Source organism: Falco naumanni, chromosome 6 (assembly GCF_017639655.2).
Source record: "Falco naumanni isolate bFalNau1 chromosome 6, bFalNau1.pat, whole genome shotgun sequence".
Classification (NCBI taxonomy): Eukaryota; Metazoa; Chordata; class Aves; order Falconiformes; family Falconidae; genus Falco; species Falco naumanni.
Window position 1 is genome coordinate 40,751,152 of NC_054059.1, and position 26,131 is coordinate 40,777,282.

Consider the following 26,131-nt stretch of genomic DNA (forward strand, 5'->3'; position numbering starts at 1 on the left):
CTGTCTTTTTTTCTTTATGGAAGCAGTTTAGATGCAGGGTGTAGGCAGACTTAACCTTGGTGACAACTAAATGTTAGATGACCCATAATCTTCGTTATTGTTCAGTTCCACTTGCAGAGCCTTATATCTATTATACAAAGGCACTTGGGAAGGTGTCACAGAGGAGACATGCCTGCTGTGCCGGGCAGGAACTTGTCACCATTGCCCCCTATCCCTTAAGTCACTATGTTCAGCCAGGCAGAGAGAGGATAGGAAATCCTCCGTACCATGCATCTTGCCTGCCTGTTGGGACTGTCTCAGGGAAGGTGGGGTGCAATTCCAGTAGTCTACCTCTCTCTCGCAGTCCCTGGTAGTCCTAACCTCCTCGCCTCCTCCCAGGGCTCTGTCACTGAGCAGAGGAGTTCCTCTACATGTGCTTACTAGTGCTGTCCAACTCTGCCACAAGAGTAGGGCACACCCTGCAGCCTGGAAGGATATGGATGCGGATGGATATGGTAGAATCAAACAGACTGGAGAATTTGAGCCTGAAGCCCTTCAAAGCATAGAAATCTGCAGTGTGTGTTAGGAAAACACTTGTAAATATCAAAAGTAAGATCAAATTAACTGCAGAACTGTTGTGACTATTATTAAATATTTGGACTGTGGCATGCATAGCAGTCAACCAGCTCCTGGCTTGATTATATTAGACACTGTCTAAACATTTAATTAAAGACAGTCCCTGCCCCAAGGATATGTCATTTTCAAACATATGTTTATCTTTTACAAATCTGGTAATTATTTTTTGTGTATGACCATCACCGCTGACCATTCTCCCACATGAATGAAAGGAAGAAAATTTTAATATGGTATATGAAATAAGTATATTTCAACATTTTGAAAAATGCCAGCGATATCCAAAGTTTAAGAGAAATGGAAGAAAATACTAGTATCCTTACACAGGTATAAAGCAGACCATTTAAAACTCTTAGCACAGTACAGCTACAAATCCCTAAAGAAGGAAACATGCATAATATCCAAAGTATTCCAATTTGAAAGCGTACTAGGTTGTTGCTTCCTGACCTAAAAGTTTGCTGTAAGATTTGGATCTTCACAGTAACAACAAAGTGAATGACCAGTTTGCTTCTCAGTTAAAGATATTTTTCTGCTCCCTACAGGTTTTTAGAGGAGTTCCTTCCCTCAATGGTATGTATTTACCTTTTGGTCTTCTAGTCTACATGCTGTGCATTATACAAGTCTCTTAAGCAGTGACTTTGAAATACATCCCAACCCAATAAATTAACTCTGTTGCTTGGTAGTTCTGATGTTTTCTCCTTTAATGGTATATGAACTTGACAATTTTGTTTGTATTAGGGTAAACATTTTTTCCAGGAGACCCTCCAGCTTAAATAACTGCTCAATGCAAGTATATAACGATTTACTTCAAACATATTTTGTTTTGTGCTGCTACAGTTATTCCAAACAAGTACTTTCTGAAGTTCATCACAACTTTCATCAGAAAAGAGAATTTTAAAATGTTCCTAGGTTAAATATGTGGTGTAAAAGCTCAGCATCTAAGTCAGCTCTGTGTTTCTACCACTCAAAGCCATAGTAATAGGTAATTATGAAATTTGAAAGCACACTTGAAACACTGAAGATTTTTGAGATGGAGATTTTTCAGTGCTATTTATCAAAGCTTGTTAGCAATGAGTTGACACACAATACCAATTTATGGACAGCTTCAGTGACTTTTTTTCATTAAATTGTATTGGCAATTTATGTAAATTTAGGATTTTCTTTTGTTAATTTCCTTTAAGAGCAGAGACTTTTCTTAAGATATATGCCATTTGTTTGCTTATCCATTTAGATAGAAGCAGCTTACGTATGAAGCAACAGAAATAATCTTAAAACATTCAAGTGTTTTCCTTGAGTAACACTTCTAATAACTTGAAGAAAAAGATTTAGAAGCTATCTAAGTTGTTATTTTTTATTTTTATAATTCATTTTTATGTGACAGTTTGGAAAATCCTATCCTAGTGTCAGATGTTCCCTATAGTAGAAGCTACAATTCTTACATTTGGGACTGATACATTTGATAAGCCAGGAAACATGACAGCATTTCTCCCAGTATATACAGTGGATCTTTTCCATGACACAGTGTATTTTTATAGAAAAGGTTGAATCAGAACATTCTTCCCCACATAGCACATTGATAGCCTATACTTTTCAGAATCAAATCAGATTCACCAAACTTCCATCTCTCCTCTAAGTATTAAAGTTTAGATTTTTGCATTTATATTTAAAGTTATGTTGATAATTTAATTTGCACTGGCCTCTAATCATATTCAACTCCTTTTTCAAATACACCTGTGAATCTATGTTTAGAAATGCACCGTTAGTTTCCATTTTCTATTTACGTCAAGAGACAAAGATTAAAACCAATTTAGTTTACAGTCATATTTCTCCCTGAATTGGTAAAGGAGGCACCTGTTTTAGAAGATCCTTTGTCTGAAGCAGAACAAGATACATAGAGCAGGTCTCCTGCAGGGCAATAAGCACTGAGGATAAAGATGTTTCGGCTGTTGTGATCTACTTAATCTTGTTGATCAAGGGCTTTTCTTAAGTTCACAGCCAGGTTTAAAGAACGGCTAACATGAAGTACTCTCAAAATGCAATTGATTAAAGTGACATATACTTCCCTTACAGACAATTCTGTCCAGAACTTTCAAAATGCATCATACTTAACTACCTGAACTGATATAATAGAAGTATTATACTAATTTTACAGAACAGTAATGAAGGCTGTTAGAAGACATAGTGTTTCAGTCAAGAGTGAATAAAAACCTGAATAACAACTTTGTGTTCTGTACTTTTTTAAAGTCCTGATCCAATTTACAATATAGTTGTATTTCTTCAAGTACAACTGAAGGAGTGATGTGTTGCAGCGAGGTGATGGAAAGGAGGAATAGGGGGCAAGGCATGAAAACCTTAGGCCAACGTTGCAATCAAAGGCTTTGTCTCGTAAAGCAAAAGCCTAAGGCACAGAAAAAGTTAAGATCCATAACTGAGTCATTGATACTTGCAAGAAACATGATCTAGAAAATATGGAAGAGAGAGTCTGGCTTTTTTTTTTTTTTTTTTTCAGTTTTAGTTGTGCTTGAAACTGTAGTGTTTTATGAGATCAGCATCTATAAAACTTGAATTCTATTAACATTTGCAGGCTCTGTTTAATTAACTAGTATAAAGAATACACTGAGACTAGAGTCCCCAAAATCTGCTCAATGGCTATGCCAGTTCACAGTTTCCATCCATTCCTAGATGTACATTCCTTCCCCTGTGCTGCCTCAAGCTACTAAACTGCTCTGAGTACCCATCCTCTCAATGAAAACAGCTTTGTTATCTATGAAATGTATATAATTTTTTTAAAAAATATTTCTGGAAAGATCTGAAAAACTGGTAACATTGGGATCTGTACTACAGATATTAATATAGTGTTCTAAAGTATTGTAGGTCATTGAACAAGAAGAATGGGGACAAGAAAACCTTGATTATATGGTTTTCTTAGACTTCTGAAAGGTACCTGATAAGGTTCCTCACTGAAGGCTTTTGAAACACTTAACTGCCGTAGTTTCCATATAAATAAATAATTGTTTAGACATATTAAATGAGGGCAACAATCAATGGGCCATGGAAGAGGAGTATCACTAGTAGAGCCCTGTGGGAATCTGTGTTGAAGTTCATGTTTTTTCAGTAGATTCAAAGATGATTTGGAAGAGATGTTTAGTGATGATACCAAAGTTTTCTGATGATACTAAGTTATTCCAGATGCCAAAGATAAGGGGTGACTCTGAAGAACTGCAGAAGGACTTTACAGTACAAATGACTGAGTAATAAAATGGCAGATGAAATTCAGTACTAATAAATGTTAAATATTAATAAATTAATAAATTCAGGAGAGAATAGTTCTAACTCAAACTTCAAAAGTGAGAGATGTTAATTGCAGATTTCACTTTCCAAACACAGATGAGATTTATCTTTATTGAATGAGTAACACAGTTTCTCCTCATAGACAGGAGTAATAAATAACCTAGTTTCTATACTGTTTGAAACTACCTGAAAATGACCAGTTTTGAGCAGAATCTAACATTGTAATTGCAATCACTTGTACTGGTTGATGGAGCCTACAGGGGAGAAATGCTTTGATATTTAAGAATCAAGATGATCTAAAAAAAAAAAAAAATCAGAGACCTTTGCTTTCTTTAAAAGCATTTTAAGCTTATAAACCCAATTTTTTAAAGTTAATTTTCAGTCTGTGATCTTAACAACCAAAACTGGTTCACAAGAGCCAGTGGTGAGGAAAATTGCAAATCCATTAACAGTTTAATTTACTTTTTATAGATCACAGATATCAATTTACAGGATTTACAGAAAGAAAAAGACTACAGTACAGACAAACATTCTATAAAAATATTCCAGCATTCTGTGAAAGAAAGAAGTATTTAATGACTATTAAATGCTCTTAAATACAGTGAAGACAAATGAGGAGAAATATAAATATAAATGTGCTAACTGATAGCAAAAGGTTCAACTGTATCTAAATGCAACAGTGACACTGATTTGACATTAAATGGGAATTAATTACACTGTTGTCCAAGCCAACAACTCACATTTTACATGCAAATAGAAAGTGGAGAATAAGAAAACAGAGATCAGTTTAATTTAGAAATTTATTAAACATTAAAAAGGACTCTGTAGGTGACACTGAGGGAGGACTGCTCTGTGCATTTCTCTGTATCTGAATCACAAAAAATCTGCTTCCCCTAATGAAACATTTTCAATAAAGTTTAAGGTATCCTTGATCTGCTGTGTCACAGAAGGGATTTTTAACAGCATGGGAAAAGCCAGGAAAAGGAAAATGGAATCCAATGTTTCTTAGGATAGAGATTATTCTTTTTGGACTCAATCAGAAGTGCCTGTTCTGCTGACTGCAACTGTGTAGAAACAACACTTCCATTTAAGTTACAATTTAAGTGCGAAGACATGAGCTTTATTGGCTTCTAGGCCTAAGTTCAGATTGCCTACGTGTCCATTTCAGGATTCACAGCACAGAACAGAAAAGATTCTGGTGAATGAGTGATCCAAGATTCTTAACTGTTTAATTTCATGTTATTTCCTTCATCAGCAAAGCTATGTCAAGATGTTCCTACTGATCATCTCTACTCACTTCAGCCTCTGTGCTATTGTGTGCTATTCCTACAATTGTGACAGTGTAGCTATACATTACACCACTGAAATTACCTGATTTTAAAAGTAAATGCTACTCTGAAAATATTTTGGTTTTACTTTAGATTTGGTGGTTTGGTTTTTTTAATACATCTATGTATGAGATTCACTGAGTTGCTGCATAAACTGCATTAGCAACAGTCAGTTGCAATGAACTGGAGCGTGGGGTCTGGAACGATTGGGTACTTTGTGTGTGAAAGGCTTGGAAACTCCTATAACTACACAGCCAGCAAAGAAAATGTCAATGGTATTGTGCTCACTGCCTTTGAAAGGAGAGGAGGCACATCCACACACTGTGTTACTCATAGAAATATCAGGTGAAGGTGTAAAAACCTCCTGCCCCCTCAGTGTTTGTGTCTGCAAGTGTGTCTCCTTTCGAATTTGGGGAACTCTGCTGTCAGAACCTCAGAGTTGCAGAAGCCTAATGAAAGCAAGCAAAAGGACTTACTGCTTTTCTGATCTGGCATTTGTATGGAAAAATGTAATATTAAAAGCAGTAATTTTCCCAAAAATGAGCATCAAAAGGAATCTTACATTCCCATAGTGACCACACAAAGTTTAGAACAGGAGTTTTCCATTGACAAGCACATGGTATAACAGGCATCTCTCACCCTCACACCCCTTTTCCTGGCTCTTCTTGGCTGACTGTAGGTAATGGTAGGCCACAAGTGAGTTTAAGATATATCAGTTCATCATTAAAAGACATGGTGGAGCCAAACAGATCCCTTTTTCCCCTAAAAATATGGGAACTCTCACGTGACCTACAGACAGCTTTGATCACCACCCCAAGGGTGTTTGCATTTTATCCTGCTCTCTGCCACTGATGCAGTTTGTGATGTAGGGCAAAATTAGCCTGTCTTAACCTGTCTGCAATAGGAAAATAATGATATGGATCTTTCTGGCAAAGAAGATATTCTGCTGTGTGGTGTGCATCAGAACTTTCACAATTCCTCCACAAAGTACTTTGCTATTGGTCATGTATGTAAATCTATAAATCTTTGCTCTAGTTCAAATAACTCAAACAACGGTTTGCCTACACCTTCTGTGAAAGGGAGGAAAAGGTCTTAACACCTTAAAGTATTCACATTCCCTGAGTTTGCATTTTTTTTTATTTGTAGTTGGATTCCTTACAATTTTGACATATACAGGCAATTTGTTTTTCCATGCAATAGCTACATTTATAAAGTATTTTATCATGTTTTGCCACTGCACGGTACAATATATTTTGACTTTTTATTTTGAGAAATCAAGATACATTTTGAACATTTTTCTCTTTGAGAAGTCAGTGCCTCCAATCTGAGATTGTTTTTCTTCCTCTGGGTTTCCAAAAAAAAAGAATGCTTTTCAATGTGACAAACAACAGTAAGCAATTACTTTTCAACTAAATAGCATTCTTCCATACTATTTAGATTGCATATTAGGATTTTATGATAGAAACTGTACCTGTTAATTTCAATTGTCTATCTTTTGTTAGTCATTGCCTGTTTGCATATCCAGAAGAAAATCTGATTAAAGGATCTGGGCTTACAGTAACCCACAGATTCATCAAATAATCTAATTTTCATCTTTAATGATATAGCGTTCAAAAAATGTGAACTTTAAGCAAGGACAGGAGGATAGATATATCCTTAATCATTAAAATGTAATACAGAATTCTAATTTTCAATTCAAAATGTTTTTAGAGAGCAGCTCTTTAATAACATTTTCCCTTGATGAACATGCAGGAGAGGAACTGCTTTTAAAAGCATTCTGTCTGTAGAGTAATTTTTCTGTATGGCTTTTATCCCTTTCCCCTCCATCACATATATTACCTTGCCTAACAATCAATTGATTCACGCTTTCACAGTAGAAATATGGCAGTGGTCTAGAAGAAGACTGGTTAATCAGATAGAACTTACCCAGTGGGACACTTTAGAGACAGTAATATGTGTAAAACATTGCTGAGTTTATTGTGGATGCAGCTGAGTCACAGAAATGTATAGCTCTAACTACGCTCCTATATTACACAGTCATAGCAAATTTAAAAACTCTTAGAAGCATACACTTTCAGATTCCTTGAGTTGGCAGTCTCTTTTTTAAATATTACTATGGCTTTAACTAGGAAGAAGCCTTTACCATTGATAATACTTAGACTTCACACATTAAATCCGATACAGAAGCTATTTTTAAATAAAAAAATAAGCACTCTACAATAAAATAAAGCAGAACCAACAATGAAATTTAGCTAGCAGATTCTTGAATGTGTTCCAGCATAATAAATTATTACTTGATTTAAAAGACTATATATCAATCCATATAAACATCCTTACCCAGCAGACTCTTTCTAATGCTAAAAGCTGTGTAACAGCTAAAGCTTCCAGGTAATTATTTCTAAGCTAGACTCTGGTCTCAGCAAGACTTTTAAATCCTAACTGAGTACCTGCTGTCACAAACTTGCAGTCTTTCCTGAAGAAATTATTTCAGCTTTCAAAAAAAATATAAATGATACCACTATAAATATGTTTGGGTGGTGTTGGAAATACAGATTTAACGAAATTACAATATTCCTCTCTTTTATGTTTCCCTTCTAGAGAGAAAAAAACTGTTACAGTTTCCATAACCTTTCACAAGTGTTACAGAGTAACCACTCTGAATAGTGTATATTCCGTGACATTTTAAAAATCCACAGTATGATAATGGCTTTTATAATGATACTTTTTAAATGGAGAATAAATTGAATGGAAAAAAAAAATACAATTCTGACCCTTCCAACCCTATTATTTCAGTATTATCAGGCTCCAAACTACATTCCCTTTCCTCTTTTCCAAAACTCCATTTGACTCTGTTCATTCTGTATCACAAATACAATGAGTCCATTTACTTCTGTATTAGCAAGGATGCTCAACCATCCTAGGAAAATATGACAAAATACCACAATTATACCACAACTGATCAACGATAAAATAGAAGCCAAGTTTAAAAAAATATGAACATCTATTAGTATAGCTATAGCATGCAGGCTTAAGAATCATAACACCTAACTAAAGAAGGATAGGATGATGATTCAGAATAATATCTTCTCAAGGTACTGATCTAAAGAAACAGAAAAGGGCAAAATAATGTATCTAAAGAACTAGATGTTTCAAGAAAAGACATTTTAGTTTTAGTGGTATTACACTTGGGGGTTTTAGTGGCATTACACTTGTATTAAAATAGTTTATTACATTTCACATAACTTTTCTACAAAAATCTATGTTTGAATATATTAAAACTTCAGATTTAATATTTTTTTAAATGCCAAAATTTTACATACAGCATTATTTAGTCAGGCAGAACTCCCCATTTAGATAGTGTATGCATATGCAAAGTAATGAGAATCATGATTAAAAGTGTATCTAGGGAATAAATATAAGACAACTATAGAATAAACAAAAGGACAAAAAAGAAACATAATTCCATAAGCTTCATCTGTTGATTTTTCCCATTATTTTAGATTATCTGATTTATACAGTAATGGATTTACCTAATAAATATACACAATCAGGTAAGAAAATGTCACTTCACTTTTCCAAAGACCAAGAGCCACATTGTAATAAGAAGAACATTAACCGGGCAGTCTGTTCTGGATTACTGCACATACCAGGTGACTGAAGGCATAAGCCTTCTGGCTTTATACCTTACAATTAACTCACATTTGTAGTAACCTCCATGAAATGTACAGCCTGTCACGTTTTATTGCTTAATTAGAAACTTGTAAAAAATCTACATTATATAAATGCAATTTTAGTTTGTGGGGTTTTTCCCCACATATTCACCTACTTTTTATTGGGATAATGAGCTGAGGAATGACAGGGACAATCTTGTTTCCACCATGTTCCAGCATGTCATGGATTCCTTGACGAGCAAAAAACTCATATGGAAATGTCAATTCACAAAGCCCATCAAAAAACAAAGGCAAATAGTAATTATAGTCCAGGTTTTCAATCTCTACCTGAAAATACAAAATAAATAAACAAATAAATGCAATTTTTCAATACTAATACAACATGATCAGGCTGATCAGGTAAATCATGCCATCTACACAGGTATGTTTAGTAACTAGTCATTCATTTTGTATCACTGCAGAATATCATTAAGTCTCAAATATGGCCAGATATTGAAATCTGGAAGTAGTAGACCTAAAGAAAAGAACGAAAATGAATATGCTCACATATATTTTCACTTTTTGACAAGTCAGTACCAGATTCTGATATTCTTGCTTATGTACCTTTCTTTGTAAGTTGCCCATAGGAATCAAAGTGTCCAATTTAAGAATAATATTCTGTTCATTTCAGAAAAATCTGATCTTTACATCTTCACTTGGATACTCAAAAGAACAAATAAAAGAAAAAAATCCTGCAGCAAATAAATATCCAGCATAGGACAAATACAAATATTTGTACAGAATTCTCAACTTTCTAGAATATTGACCTAATTTTATTTCCTATTAATTTCAGGAGCAGAATTGTAAAGAAATTCCATGGGTCTCTACTGTGAAAAAAGGTAGAGTAATTAGGTGTCTATTTCTATCAGGAATCTCCCTCCAATCTTAAAGTACAAAGTGTGCTAACCCTCCCAAGTATACAGACATTGTGAGGTATTTTGCACTCTATCCTAGTTTTCTTCCCTTCTCCTTCCTCTACCCATCAGCACTCTGATGTTACACACACTTCATGATAGACAGAGAGAACCAGAAGTTGTTTGCTTTCAGCCTGTCAAAGCTCTGATTACAGCGAAGAAGTGACTCAACAGCAAAGCACTTTCTCTGCACTGAATATGATCCCCAAAATCACTTGGAGATCAACCCATCTCTTTAGGCATCCAATTCCATTGTTAAAACACTGCTTAGCTGCTATCTTATTTTTCCAGTAAGATTATATTTTGGAATTGGGTAGATGCTTCGTCCTTCACGCCTAACAAGTTTTTTTCACATAGACCAAGCTGAAGCTACGCACATCCAAAAAAAAATTGTCAGGTTGAGCAAACAAATACCCAGCCCTTGATTTGGGGCCAGTGATCACATTCTCACTTGAATTGTGGAAGAAAAGTCTGACATAAAGCAGCCAAGAATTGTACATGGGTTTTACACTTCTCGGGTAAATCCCATAGTCAGCAAGCGGCAGGCATACATTCTCTGTTTGCAACCATGATTCATTTTCCTGCCGGCTTGACTCTGAGCAGATCTGAATCCTGGCCTTGCTCATCTTAGCTACTGACTTGGTGGCTTGAATCTTTCGTGTTGAAACCGATCCATCCATGGTAAATGAAAAATAATTAGAATAGATACTTGAAAGTAAGTCCTTTACATTTGCTCTGAGCATCTCACTATTGGCAGATGTAGTGCCAATTACGTACTTACATAGTCTCACATGCAGTGACTGTTAAATATCTTATAGAAGACTAAAAAGAATGATCGTGTTCACCTACGTGTGATGTTCACCTACGTGAATGAAATCAAGTCCCTGTAATGAACCATGCAGAAGAAGGAACAAATGAAACCCACATTTCCTACTTTTACAACACCATATATGATGCCTTCTCTGTAATTTTTGCTCATTGGCTTTTTGTTTCACAAGGAAGCCACCTTTATTAGATGTCATTAGGGTCAATATCCCAGGGTCAATTAATGAGAAAGTTCAAAAGTAACTATACCAAGCAACCATGTATGAAGGTCTTTACAAAAAAGGAATCAGAAGACATTTAAATTCCTAAATTGATGGGGCATGTATTTCTTGAGGACATTCAGCATGCTACAGCAAATACTTCTGAGATGGCAAAAGAAGTCTGCCCCCAAAGTTACTAAGAACAGAAGACAGCAATAGAGAAACTACAAACTTCTGGTGACAAACCTGTCAGAGGCCAAGTTGTTCATTACAGCGAGAAACCTCTGTCAGGTAAGAAGAGGCCAGGCAGTCAAAGAATCAGAAAAAAAACACAAGACCAAGAAGAAGCAGTTTTTTTCCTGTTCTCTGTCAACAGAACAATAAGACATCCTTTAATATTTTTCTTAATTTTTAATTTGTAGTTTGTAAGTTTATCAGATTGCCTTTTTTGTTATTGAATGTTCTAGTTTCAGAAAATGAAAAACAAAACCTACAACAACTACTTGTGCCTGGGGAAACCTTTAGATGTGAAAGAGAGAGATACAATTAGTCATATGTGGGCTTTTTTTTAAACTGGGGTGGGCAGGTGTGTTTCACAAGTTAAAACACCTTTATTTTTTTTTTTTTAAGAGTCCATGCCTTACATGGGTTTTTCACAACTCTTTCAAAATTAAAAACTATTTTCATGGAAAAATATCCTTGATGGATACACATCCATGTTAGATTACTGTATTGAGGATTTCCAACTATTTTGCTTAAAACACATATAGTACAATCTCTCATTTCTTTTCTCCCACTCTTCACTAATATCTCCTCCAACTCTATCTACCAGTTATCTTTCTTCTCAAAGATGTCATATTTCTGATAGTCTGAGCAATTTTTTCCAGCTGTTTTTTGCCCTTGAAATATGCCTTTTCTCTTTCAGATATAAAGAAAGCTTATGTGTTCAAAAGCTTCTCAATATTTTTCAGTGATAATCACTGGTCAACAAAATATATTACCTTTCTCTACCAACTTTGTCTTACAGATACACATTACATAGACATAGGAGTGATATAATAACTTTAAGGTGAATATGATTCCTGGGTTTAAAAACAAATCTGATTTTTACAAATGACACAAAAGCTTTATTATTATTTACCTCTACAAAATACAGGTATGACAAGCTGTAGATCACGAAGCATTTGTGTGTACTCCTAATTTCTGAATTAATTCCAAAGCCATAAGTGGTTGGCAACCGGCATGGCTCTGAAAAGGTCTCTGATTTCTAACTAGTTTCTTGAAGTGTCAGCTGTCCAAGCATACAGCCAATTTTAACTTAGCATTTTGTGCTCTGTAATAACTCCCACAATATGGAAGCCAGAAATATTTTGCCTTACATTCTATGGTGTGAAACCCTTTCCTTCTGTGTTTACTATTTAGCTTTTAAAAGTGGCTATTATGCAGCTGTTCAGAGAAAAATGTGTTTTTTTCTGTTTACGCCCACAAAATTCTTTTGTTTTTCACATCCACCCACAAAAAATGCTGATAAAATCTCAGATTCCTGGCAAACCTTGTCCACATCTGACAATAAAGCTGAAGCTATGGATTTTAACAAGAAACCTCACAATAATTATTATGAACTTCTGTACTAGTGGGTTGTAAGTTGTGAGAATCCAGCTTCTGAGTTTTCAGTAAATAGACCAACTAATAAAAATTTATATGTTACTATAAAATATGATCACACACCAAAACCAACTGTACCATAATGAGTAAAATCTTCTGTTTCCTGAAACTTCCGTGTTACTTATGTATACTACAAGCTCTTTAGGCGAAAAAGAAACAATATGCAGTTGGAAAATTGTTGTTTTATCGGTATGCATAACCAACGTACAAGATGGGAGGAAACTAACGGTAGTATCACAGTTAATTTGTCCATCAGAAAATCTGTTCCTATGAAGCAGCTTATAGTGAAAGGGAAGTCTCCTGAGATAATGAAAACCCAGATAAACACTCCAGGTTGCAAACAGTAAAAAAACCATTTATAGCTAATCTGTCTGTTAGATGAAGCAAGCAAGCTATTTGAGAGAACTTAAGGTATAAAAGTTTGACAATAAGGATGTAATTGGCCTTCCTTAAATAATCATATTTAAAGTAATCTGGTAATCTGTAAGGCAAACCTGAGTTTTAGAAGATAGTGTTTAAGATAAGTAAACCACTTCATTCTTCATTTTATTTCACACAGGTGATTATATATGAAAGACGTCTTTCATATGATTATCCACAAATTGGATTTGATCTCCTAGAAACACTATATCTGTTTATGTACTTTAACATGTTTATCTAAGACATTACAATTAGGTATAGTAAAAGAAACTCTGGAATTGTTGGTTTGATAAGGACAGACAGGAGTTTTTGTAAGGATTGTGAAGATTTTGTAAGGATTCTTTGGTAAAATCATAGATCCTTTTAAGATTTGTTTTCCATTCTATAGAAGTTATTTCATCTCTATTTTCTAAGTTAATGGAAAGAGAAAAGCATAAACAATCTTGAATAGTCTGTTTTGAAGTTCCCTTCTGATTTTTCTTACAAGATTTCTTTCCGTGCATTTCACAGTTTTTGGTTTCTTGCTTTTTGTCTCTTGATTCATAATGGGATACTAGTTTTAATCTTCACTACAGAGCAAGTAATGCTCACTAGTATTTTCCAGACTTGATTAGATGGAGGTTTTAATATGGTAACTGCTTATGGTACTTATGGTTCAAAGCTCAATTCTGCTGTTGCATTTAGTCCCCACTGTATTTCACATTTCAGTACATACTGCATAGGCTCATAGTACAAAGATTCTCTATGGAAAGTTTTAGTCTAAATTATTATTCATGTCCTGTCAAAAAAAAAAAAAAAAAAAAGGAAGTTGTACTTATAGTTTGCATTCTGTGATGAAATGATACAATACTTATCTTAAGACAAGTGGAAGATTATCAAACTTGAAAAGAAACAGGTAACAGCAAGGTAGAAACTAGATGAACACGCCAATAGAAACTTTTTAACTTGGTCAAACTGGCTTTAGAGCCTTTTTAGCATATTCTGCAGATATTTAACTTCCCACAAGAAGTTAAACAACAAAAGAAAATATTTGCTTCTCATGGATAAATTAAAAGAAGCAATAATAACAAATGTCTTTGGAGTCTTACTGTACTGGCTATATAAATTTAGCTCTGAAATATCGCTTCATGTAAAAAACCCTTCAAATATATAAATATTAGATAGCTAATAATTTTGAATTTACTGCATTCCCTATTACCTCCATGTTAGTTACAAGAGTAATGCTGTCATCAAGAAAAATAGTTGAGAAAAGCTAGAAAGAGATATTGGTCTATTAAATTTTATATAGCAAGATATAATTCAGTTTTCCATAGTATTCTCTATATCTTGATGTCCTATTGCTCTTTTAAATTAAGTTGGAACACAGCAATATTTAAGTCTGAAAACACTGAAGAGGAGTATGATATGAAAAGGTTCCCAAATATGATGCACACCTTAAAGTAAGTGTAGTTCTAAACTGTTCTGTCTTTCTCATTTTAGTGGCATATAATTGATAATCATTTTCTAACTATTACTCCTATTTGAGCAGTGAGGTTCCTTCATGAATAGCTCCAGAATTAAGAAATACAACTGTTTATCCCTGCAGACTAACTGCCTCATTGGCCTCTCTCCCTTGTTTTTCCACTGCTTTCAGCTGATGCTGCTGCCTAATCCATGTGGATTCTTTTCACATTATGGGGAAACACTCACAGTAAAATGCATCTACTTACTTTTGGCTCATGCTTGATACATATGAATGAGAAGCATGACTGAAACACAAGTGATTTGATCAAAATTGCTTGGCAGTATGGTAAAACCAGTCTATTCATAATCTACTGTAAGCAACAATGCTTAGAACTGGATGTGATCAAGACCTCTGTGATGTTATTGAAAATCGAATACTCAAAATTATGTCATTACAGCAGACATACTGCACAGATATTATTTGGAGAACTATTGCTACTGGCAATGGTGATGGCCCTGCATATGATAACGAAAACATTTTCTTTTCAGTTGCCAGACCTGAAGCTGACAATCTAATCTTACTAGAGTTATTGAGGTGAAGAAAATTAATAGTCAACAAGTCATATTACTCCCAAAATAACTAGAGGATGAATGGTTGGATGAGAAACGGGGGCAAGGAGAAGGAAGATATAAATTTGTGTAAACCCTTCTCCAGCTAGAGAGATGGTAAAACACCAACCTGAAATCATCTCTTCCTATACATGCAACCTAAGAATTATTTTTTATTTAAGAAATAGAATCTCAGCTACACGTGTGAATCTCTAAGAGTCTGAAGCTATGCCATCCAGAAGGTAATCTAGGCCATTTCTGGGGGGAGGGGGATTCCATCCTTACTTTTTGATAAATCTTTTCAATTTTACTGCCTGGATTTTGATTTTGTAAATACATATTTTGTTTATAATATAGATCAGGCAGGTCTTGGCAATATAGAGAGGGTCAGAGTATCATATAGGAAAAAACAGGATGACAACCCCTGCCCCCTGGATTATGAGATATAGGCCTTATAGTATCATATGCAATGTTTAATTGACAGACTAATAGAAAGGTCTCACATTGCACCAGGGGAGTTTTAGATTGGATGTTGGGAAAACTTTCTTCACTAAAAGTGTGGTCAAGCATTGGAACAGGCTGCCCAGGGAGGTGGTGAAATCACTATCCCTGAAGGTGTTTAAAAACTACGTAGATGCAATGCTTAGGGACATGGTTTAGTGATGGACTTGGCAGCCCTGGGTTAACAGGTGGACTTAATGACCTTAGAGATCTTTTCCAACCTAAATGATTCTGTGATTCTATGATTTCTGCTACTGTGTGGGAGTTCATCAGCATGATATAGTAAAACAGGAAAAAGAGCTGAGCAGACTAATTAATCATTATAAGCCACCAATATGATGTGGATCTGAAAAGGACAAATATTATTTAAAATGTATTAGTATTTCTAGTATAGATAGGAAAGCATTAATGCTACTATGCAAGGCAGTTATGAGAGCTCACCTGTTGTTATCAATTTGCCCTAATATAAAGTATCCAGATCTTATTCCCGTTAATTCTTCATTGGAAATAACAGGGACAAACTGCTATATAGAAATATCCCAAATTGGATAGGATATTAAGTGCAGGAAATTAAGTGTTAATTTTTTCTTATTTATTTAGATTCTGATCACATTAGGTTATCTCAGCAAACTGATTTCTAAAAAAGCATGTAAATTCTACTATTCTTCTAACACAGTTGATATCAGTAGACTATGCTTAAAGGATTGCTTTCTTTTAATTGACGGGAAGCATTAAACAGAAGATGAATGCACCCTGAGAAAAGTGCTCTGTAAACATGACTCTGACAAATGTGGAACGTACTTGAGAATTGTTTGCGTGAAGCAAATAATGGACCATATGATAACCTCAGTGGCAGACAAAAGTATCTCTACTACTTCAGAATGTATGCTCATCTAGTTACATTCTTCTTGCTGCTGAAAGACTTGCTGACACCTTGTTAGACACACCCAATTGTTTCATTTCTTTTCCTTACATGATTTATTAATATGTTGTAAAAGTTCTACAAGCACAATAAAAGTGAAACTTTAGATAGAGAGGCATTATTTATCTACATTTTGCTAATATCTCATTTGCAATTGCTTTATATGACCATTATATGATGTATAAAGATAATTTGTACTTATAATAGCCATGCAATATTAAATGTATTATATACACCTACTTTGAGGTGAATGACAATTACTGACTCCTCAGGGTCCATAGCCCTCTGGTAGATTAAGTTCCACCTTCAGCTACATCACCTGAGAAATCCCCCACAGCTGCACTTAAGCACCAGTAAGAATCAGAGGACGAACTCTGTTCCTTAAATATAGAATGCACAAAGCATTATCATTGTGAAAATGAAACTTTCAGTCTTGCAGACACTTAATGAGACACCAGTGGACACCTCTTCTCTGAAAAAGAAAGCAAAGAGGACAATATTGTCCCAGTAAAAGGCAAGGGGAGGAGGCTAGGTAGAGATTAACCCCCCTCTCTCCAAGGCAGAGGTTGGAGGTAGAAGGACAACAAAGAGGTGACTGCAAGCTCTCCCACTACCTTTTTGAAGAAGACATATTAATCTTCATTTATTTACTTTGTGCAATATGGTGTTCACTTTAAATTTTATCAGAAGAGTGGACTAGTTTGTACATCCCAACAAAACATATACAACGTAGTATATCAGTATCGAACTAATTTAAAATTGACTTTCTGGAAAAAAAATAATCATATTTTGATCTAAGAATGCTGGCTACTGTTTTAATAAGATGAAACCTAAGGCTCTTAAGTTATTTTTCAAGAATTAATTGTGAAAATAAATCAGGAGAGAGTGTTAACCGATTCTATCCCATTTGGAAAGCTAGTGACCAAGTAATTGTTTTCTTATTTTTTGGCATTAATTTCCTTTCTCTTTGCCAATTATTCATGAAAACTGCCTGTCAAATTAACTTGAAAATCCTTGGTTTTAATAAAAATAACAGAAAACAGAAAAAGTAGAGATAAACGGGAACAATGGGACAAAGGCACATAGAAAAAAGTGTCAATGGGAAAAGTTAAAAACAACTATCTGAAGATTTATTGTGTTTTAATAATTAAACCATAGCATGAGTTACCAAAAAAACTTCTACAATGTAACACACAACTAGAATTGTCCATCTATCCAATTTTGTCCTAAGTTTCAGAAATACACATACTGAAACACTGGCAGTTTTATGGCTTTAGAAATTGTGGAAGCTTATAAAACATGTCATTAAACATTATCATTTGCTTTTTCACACACAATATTTTTTAAAAATATAATAAAAATGACAAAACCAAATGGCTCAAAGGCAAATTAGAATAGTGTTTTTTCTACATTAAGGGCATTCTATGAACTTTTCCTATCAGCTTCTGACTCTTGACATTTATATCTAGGCAGGAAAGTGGGCAGAATGGCCATAATGAATAGAATAAAACAGTGATACTGTGTTCACTTTCATCAACAGAAAAGATGAAGAGATTATTTCTTCAAATTATTTAAGGCGAATCTACATTAATACCTTACTTTGGATATGTTATGCAATTTCAAAGTCGATCCAAACAGGGAATAGCTGCATTTTGCAACAAAAGTGAATGTGTAACAAATATGTTTCTGTATCTAAATGTGATTAAGCTATTTCTTTATTTAAGCTTTTTCCATTATTCCTTTAGTCTGAGGAAAGGAAAGGGGTTACTCATGGTTCCCTATAGGAATAAATATGTTATAGCCTTGATCACAAACTCCAATAATGTTTTGCCATGGGGGATTTATGAGCATTTTCAGAGGAAAAAAATGTCATACCTATCATACACCATTCCAATAGTCAATTTTTTAGGTTTTATTCCTATATCACCAACACTGGAAAAATTCTTCCCTCACATTTCATTAATCTCCAAAGATGAAACTCTATATTTCTGGCTAAACATTATTACTAAGCAAGGAAAACTGTACAAAACAGGAAGGAAGACATAGTCCACAGTCTAGTCATTCATTTCTTATTATACAGTTAATCTTACTGATTTCACACAGCATTTGGATCATTCTTTTAATGAGAACAACCTACTTTTCAGGTTGATTTTTAAAAAAGAATCTATAGTTCTCAGAAGTATAACCAGAATCCTACATGCACAAGAGCCCCGTGACTTAACTGGTTTTCTCATAAGTTTAGCAAGAACTGACGATCTGGTTTACAACACTAAATTAAAGGGTTTATGTGTCTCTTGCTCTTACGAAAAAGGCTTGCTAAACACAGAACAGAAATTTGCAGACTCTACTCTGCAGATTCAGCTTGTTGAAAGCAACCTAAGGCACAATTTTAAGAGTTAACCAAATAATAGATAAAGGATATCTGGCTCTTTAGATATTGAATTAGGATTTCAAAAAGCTTTCAATAGAGTTCTTTTCAGGAGATTATTAAGTTAGTAGCCACAGGAGGCAAAATCAAGTCCTTTCATGAATTAAAAGCTGTTTGCAGTAGAAGAAGCAAAAAGACTAATAGTGGAGTGCCCTGAGTATTAGCAGAAATGATGCTGCTTAGTATATTCTCACAAGCAACAACAATTTTAAATTAAAAATACTACTCAGAATGACAGAAATTATGAAATATTGCAAAGAATTGGAATTGGCTGAAAAAAGGAAATTATTTACCAATGTGGTAAAGATAGAATGCAACATAGAAAGGTACAAATTATAGATTACTTCTGCAATTTATAGTTCTGCAGATTCTGGTAACTGCGTTGATTAATATTAAGGCCAAATCATGTTGATAACTATGCAAAGATACAGGAAAGGTAATTCTTTATTTCCAAGACTTGTAGTTAACTGTCTGGTCTGATTTGTAAAGAGCCCAGCCTGAGGCAAAGGTCAAAAACATAGGCAGTATTAAGAAAGATTACTTCTTAATGTGGGTACTTTCTTGAATAAAAGTTTTTAGAGTCACGAAGAAAAGGAACACTTTTTAAAATTTAAATTTTGTGATATTTTTTTTCCAGCTGCTACCATCTTTAACCTTCTGGAAGTCATAAAACATTCTGAATTGTGGAATACTATTTTGCAAGAAGACTTAAAGTAATATATACAGTGCCAGTCAAGGAAAGATGATAAAGGTTTTTACAGACTCTAGTAACACAATCTTCTCCATGAGTTGCAGGGCAGAAGTTCATTAAGCTCGTATAAAAAATGCGACTTATTTGGGAGGAAAGTGAGAACAGTTGTCTGTCTCTAGGTCTGCAGCAACCCTTGTGAGACTTGCTCTGTCAGTGGAATGAGTCCTACCTTGTACAATCTCCTCTCTGAGGGGACCATTCCAGGAGGAAAGTCAGGTCATCCTCTGGTTCTATTAATGTCAATTGGCACTGCAAGGTGCCACATTGGCCTAGTTAGGAGTTCTTCACTGGAGCTGAACAAAAGTTTCTGCTCACTGAACAGAATTATCCAAGCTTTCACAAAGAGAAGTGCTCCTCCTAGAAGGTTGATAGGCAACATCACCTCATTTTGGATGAATTTAAGTTTCCTACTTTTGGTACACCCCTTGCATGATTAATCTAATAGACACACAGAAGCTAAGATCTACAATATTTCAAATGTATATAGTAAAAACTAAATGATTTCTAGTATGGGTTTAGATAAAGGAATAATTTGTCACAGCAAATTGTGTTACATAAAATATGGCAATACAAGTCATTACTGTCCACACATTCACTGAACTAAAAGGAAATTAACAAAATATCAGTTTAAAAATCAAAATGCTTACATCTCAGCAGTCTCTTGCCAGACTTAATCTATTCCATTTTAATAATGAAGTCGCAAATGTAAGAAAGATGCAGAAACTACTGGACATTCCTCCACTTCCCAGGAGACCTATGCTAGGGCTCCAAACTGACCTTTATTTTCATACTGATTAAGCTTAATTAAAGAAAAAATATGTGTAAAGGTGACCCAATTACTCAGGACTTCTAATTGTATATCTCTAGAGCTAATATAACTAGCTAATCAAATTTCAACTGAGTTCACGAAACTGTTTAGTTTCATTTTGCTCAGTATTTTAATGGTATTTCATGTAAAAAGGCATCACAGTAATGTTTAATACTATTTAGGATATTGTATATGGTGAAATGTGTAAAACCACTTGTTTTTCATAAGGGTGGAAAAGGTTACTCCAGTAAGTGAAATATTTTAAGCTGCATATGCCTCTTTAGCATCAGATTTCTTCACTCACCTAAACACTAGAAAAAACAAATTTCCAGTAAGGTGAAGTCAAGCGCACGTAAGAAGTGTCTGACCTACCTTGTGGCTTCTTCAGCTGTAAGGGGTGTGTGGCGTAAGTTATAATCAGTAATTACACAACTGATTGCCTTTTGACTGATGACTCTTGAAAGTCATCCCCTAATTTTTAAAGTGATTTATGATACATCCTTTTGGGAATCTGATCCACCAGCCCAATAGGCTCCTTGGGTTCAACTTCCCACGTCTGAAAATGTCTGAACATTTCCAGATAACCATCCAGAAACCAGATAGATGCTAAAATATATTGGGACAGTTACTATGAACGCTGTATATCTATGCCAGTAACTCTTGCATCTTACCAACAAAAAAAATTATGCAACTAAATCTTCCTGAAACAAGCTGGATAAAGCAGGGCTACAATGTGTGGGTCTTCACTAACTTCAGAGGAAAACCAAAACATTCTCACTGACTGTAGTCATGTCTGAGGAGCATGGACAAAGAGCAGTTTTGGAGCAGAGGACTGTCTAAGAAGAAGAGGTCCACCATCAGAAATCCTTTGTCCCATGGCCCTTAAGAGTCCTGGAAGATGGCTTTGAAGTTACTTCACACTTTTCTGTCATGGTCTGGTGGAACCTGAGACAATGTGCTAGCAATGCTGAAAGGTCGCCAAAGGCAAGCTGCAGACAGGTGAACCAAGTACTAAATGAGCCAATTCCAGGCACTGACAGAGCCTCAGAAATGGAAGGGAATACTGCACCATCTGCTGGCTAATACCAAACACTGTGAAGTTGTCCTCTATTTCATGAGTGAACTATGAAGCAAGATTGCCAGGACATTATTGTAAATGTCAAGGTCAGATTTTGGAACAAACCAACTGGGCTACCATAGAAAAGTTAAAAACCTCCACGTATGAAAATAAGTATTATTCCAAATAAGTCAAAACTCAAGACTAGCACATAATTTTCAGAACTGATAACCTATGGCATGACATGTTTGCATGAACTATAGCTATACTTAAAAGCAAAACAGGGCAGGAGTCATTTGCTGAGCCCAATGCACAGTAGTGTGGAAGAGAGAATTTCTGCACAGCTAAATGCTTTGATGTACACAACAGGGTGGTTGCTTTAAATTGTATACTGTGAATAGCCTTGGTAGTTGCTTATCCTGAAGCATGGATGAGTGTTATCAAGGCAAATAAGCCACAGACAAAATCATACCAGGGACTGTGTTATCTGCATACTTAACAGTACTGTGTCAATGCTCAAGGCCATACTATGACCCTGTTAGTTTTCTAGGATAAATGCAGAGGTTGGCATGACTTACACAAACTGTGGTGAAGAACACATATTTGCAAAAAAATAAATCAAGAGAAATCTGCTTGCATAACTTCTTAATGTTATATTAAATATATCAAAGCATACATAAGCAAATTGGTGCAGATGTACCACTCAAGACTATTAAGCAAACTGAGTTAATTAGACAATATTACTCTCCAAAACTTAAAAATAAACCCTGCTTTAGGAGAAGATTACAGTTGCTTGTGGCATCTGACATGGGTGTCTGTGAAATGAGTCATTGAACACAACTGTTACATTGATGGTGTCACTGAAAATGGCATTTCACAGTTGGAAAGAAGTCTTCAGATGACTTTCAGTCAATACATCCATATGACCTTTGCTGATTTTTTTTGCAATCATATGTTGCCAACAAATTCAACAGAAACTTAAATATTGAAATTATTCATTTGCTGCTTTGTGATATATTCATTAACCTATAATAATTTATCTAGCTATAGTCATTTGGATTTCTGTGAAAAATGCCATACCAGCCCAAACAAAGAAGTTTTCTTCGAGTACACTCATACCAATCAGAAAATTCAACAGATCTTTCTGATTTTGTTACCCATAACAAATTTACTTAGGTATAAAAATTACGGCACTTCAAAGGGGAAAACTGTTTATCAAACACTGACTTAAGACACATAATTTAGAAATCTTTGCCCATGTAGTTCTGGTTGCTTTATTAAGAATTTATTTGCTCTTTCAAGAAAACTTTTTTTTTAAACTGTATTCATTTCAGCAAGATAGAAAAGTCCCTGGAAGAAAGGAGTCAATTTGATGAAATCTGGATTCAAAACATTAAAATGTACTGCAATACTCAAGGCTTTATTTTGTTCGGTTAGAAAAGTAACAGACAAAATTGTCCTTGAAATTTAAAAAATAAAAAAAGCTTCTATAATGTGGGTAAACCCACTGGTCACTGGCCTAAGTTCAAGTGAAATTTCTTATAGTAAAATGTGTTATTCTTGCTTATCAAATGAATAAGTTGGTAAAGGATCATTTTCTAATGAAAACTGTGACTAGTAACCCTACTTTAAATGTCAGAGTATGAGGTTTGGCATAATATGTTTTATGTTCTTTAATTATACTTCTTTTCTTTCAATGCTAAATTTATCTTGAAAATTTATATTCACATGCCTTGTAATGCTGAAAATGTATATAGTTTTAAAGGTTTTTAATTTCTTGCTAATAGAGTCGGTGTTATTGAGAGTCTAGAAAAATTTGAGAAGGAAAATTAAAGTTTATGCTAATTATTATAAGATAATATATGTCATGTGTGTATTTAGAAAGCATAAAATATTGTAAGGTATGCCATCTTACATTCTCTTTTCCTTGTAACTGATGTACACATCAGAATTGTTGCTATGAAACATGATAGATTTGCTTATATTGTATTAGTGCATTTTTCTACTTTAATAGTGCTGTTTAATACTTGAAACAACAAAGAAACAATTCCAAATTCTTTTCCAAAGATCCCAGAATTATTCTTACATTTTGTGGATATACTTTGTAGATATATCTATAGTGTTTATGGAAATCAGTAAAATATTCTGTTTAAAATATATGTACTTAAGGCCTGAACATACTGCAGATATTGTGGCAGTGGTTGTCAGTATAAAATCCTAACATACAGACATGAATAGACAATGAAGCATCCAGCATACTGACTCAACAACTTTTTTTTAGGCTAAATGAATCTTATGAAAATTATGGGACAGGAAAAACAACCACAGAGGCTCAGATAAATAACAGTAGACTATGGCAATGATCGTTCTCGTTGGTTTTTCATTTTTTCTTTGAAAGTAATGAAAAGTGTAAACCAAAGACAAATTTGTGGAATGTAAACTGGACTTAAGTAAAATAACTAAACACAAAATGGTTGTTAGCACTATGCTTTACTATCTCTTCAAACCTCAAGAATTACATTATACAAAGTCCAGTATCACACAGTACAGCAAGTTGAGTGTATTTCACAGGATCATTGCCAAGTTCTTTGTCTTTTCTATCCAGTTTATCAGAGAAAGATGAACTTTGTCTTCTAGTGTGTTGCAAACTGAGTTTGAAACAAACAGGTTTCTATATTATGGTTTTTACTAGATGAAGTTATATCAGGTCATTGGATTTGTAAGCTGTCCTTGAAAAAAATACACTGAGGAGGCCAACACATGTTGTATCTGTAAGTTATAGTATTGATATGCATTCTACGTAGGTATCTTTACACTTTTACTTAATAAGATTTAATTGATACCTCTAAGAGTTTTATGTTTAAGAGAGTTCCTAGATTCACTAGGAAAGCTGTTGTTTTCACATTGACCAGAAGAATAAATGACAATAACTTTAGCGCAGAAAACTTGAGAAATTGTGCTTATACATGTGACTTTTTTTTCCTTTTCAAATACTTCATTGGCCATAGCTATATTTATTTACAGTTAAATAGCATAGATGAATAGGTAATATCAGTAAATTGGACATAAAAATTAAACAAACTCAAGTCAATGTCAAATATAAGATTACAAGCTTAAAAACCACCTACTTGGTTCCCAGGCTATATGAAACAAATATAATATATATATAAACATATGTAATAGGGAGAGAAAGGGATTTAACGTAGGTAAAATAAGTGACTGCCTTTGGTTTGGTTTACATTGTTTTCTGCGTAAGTCCTATATTGGACTAGTTTGTCATGTCAGTACTCACAGTTGATTTACATTTGATATGGTTTCATGTCCAAATTATAGTCATGTTCTCAGGTCCTATGTATTTTTGTTTGTTAAAAGGGTTGTAGAGTTTGGGGTAGCCCTATGAACGCAATCATTCCTATGCATTCTCTAAAGGGAAAAGAAAGTAACTTGGAAAAGCAAAGACCAATAACTAATATCTGGTCTTCCTCCATCTGATTAATTTTTCTCAAATATAAGCATCCAGAAGTCATTAAATTCTAACAATATGCGAAGTAAATGGAGGGTGTTCTTCTTTTTAAAGTAATCTTCCAAATTATGTTAATGATGATGGTAAATACCTTTGACTAGCAAGGCAGGATCATTGAAACCAGTAGAAAAATTCACTGCTACAGTACAGATGCTAATGGACAGATAAAAGCCTCAGGATTGAAGAAAACATCAAAAGATAGGTAAGAAATCAGAATTATTATTTGAACGTTGGGATATCCTAGATAGGATTTGATACTGGAAATTAATGTGAGAGCTGAACTCCTCAAAAATAGATGAAAATTCAAGAGAAATTGTTGATAGAGTTGTCCTAAATTCAGGCACTGCTAACACCATCAAGTGCAGAAGCTTCATAGATACTAGTGTTATTAATATCTCCTAATCAATCTATAGTGTGAATAAGATGCAGTACAGTCAGACTGGGAAGAAATGTGTTCAGAAAATATTCTTTGGGAAAATAGTTCAAAGGCAAAACATAGCAGACTAAATACACTACCACTAATCAGTTTGAGTTGACTGAATTTGTAGATATACTGATCAGACAAGCCAATATATTAGAGTAGTTTTGCACAGTAGAGCTTGATAAGACACACCACTAAAGAAAAAATAGACTTCACTAATACAATGGGGATATCAATTTTTTAGAAGCCTCAGTAGACAACAATCACGCAATGAGGAAATTCCTTGTGCTTTTTCTTCCACAGAACTATTTCCTTAGCAATGACTGTAATGTGGTGTGTTTGCCACGCAGTATAGTGTAGCCTTAGCAATCTTATTAGGAATTCTGCACTCATTTTGAAGAATAATAAAGCAGACAGGCTACCATGGACTGAGTCCCAAAGCAGTAGCACTACACTTGGTCTTTAATCACCCAAGTTATCCCACTGTCTGCTTAGCTACCAAAATAATGCTATGTAATGCAGAAAAATGCAAAAAAATGCAAAATATGGTCTATTTTTTTAACCATTATACAAATATTTTCAATATTTGTGTATTTTATTAAACAGTAACTAAAATTTTTACATGGCTATATCAATTTTTGTATTTTTGTATGTTACTTTGGTAACTTGCTGTCTGGAAGATGCAGTGAAATAAGTGGTGTGT

At 34.4% G+C, this 26,131-nt stretch overlaps 1 protein-coding gene across 3 annotated transcripts in view; it reads right to left on the reverse strand.

The window, feature by feature from the left end:
* PACRG (parkin coregulated) overlaps window positions 1-26,131 on the reverse strand; it is a 250,324-nt gene that overhangs the window by 99,110 nt on the left and 125,083 nt on the right. For all 3 annotated transcript variants that reach the window (XM_040598958.1, XM_040598956.1, XM_040598957.1), the window contains exon 4: window positions 9,058-9,229. In XM_040598958.1, coding sequence (XP_040454892.1) covers window positions 9,058-9,229 — 172 coding nt within the window. The remainder of the gene's footprint in view (window positions 1-9,057; window positions 9,230-26,131) is intronic.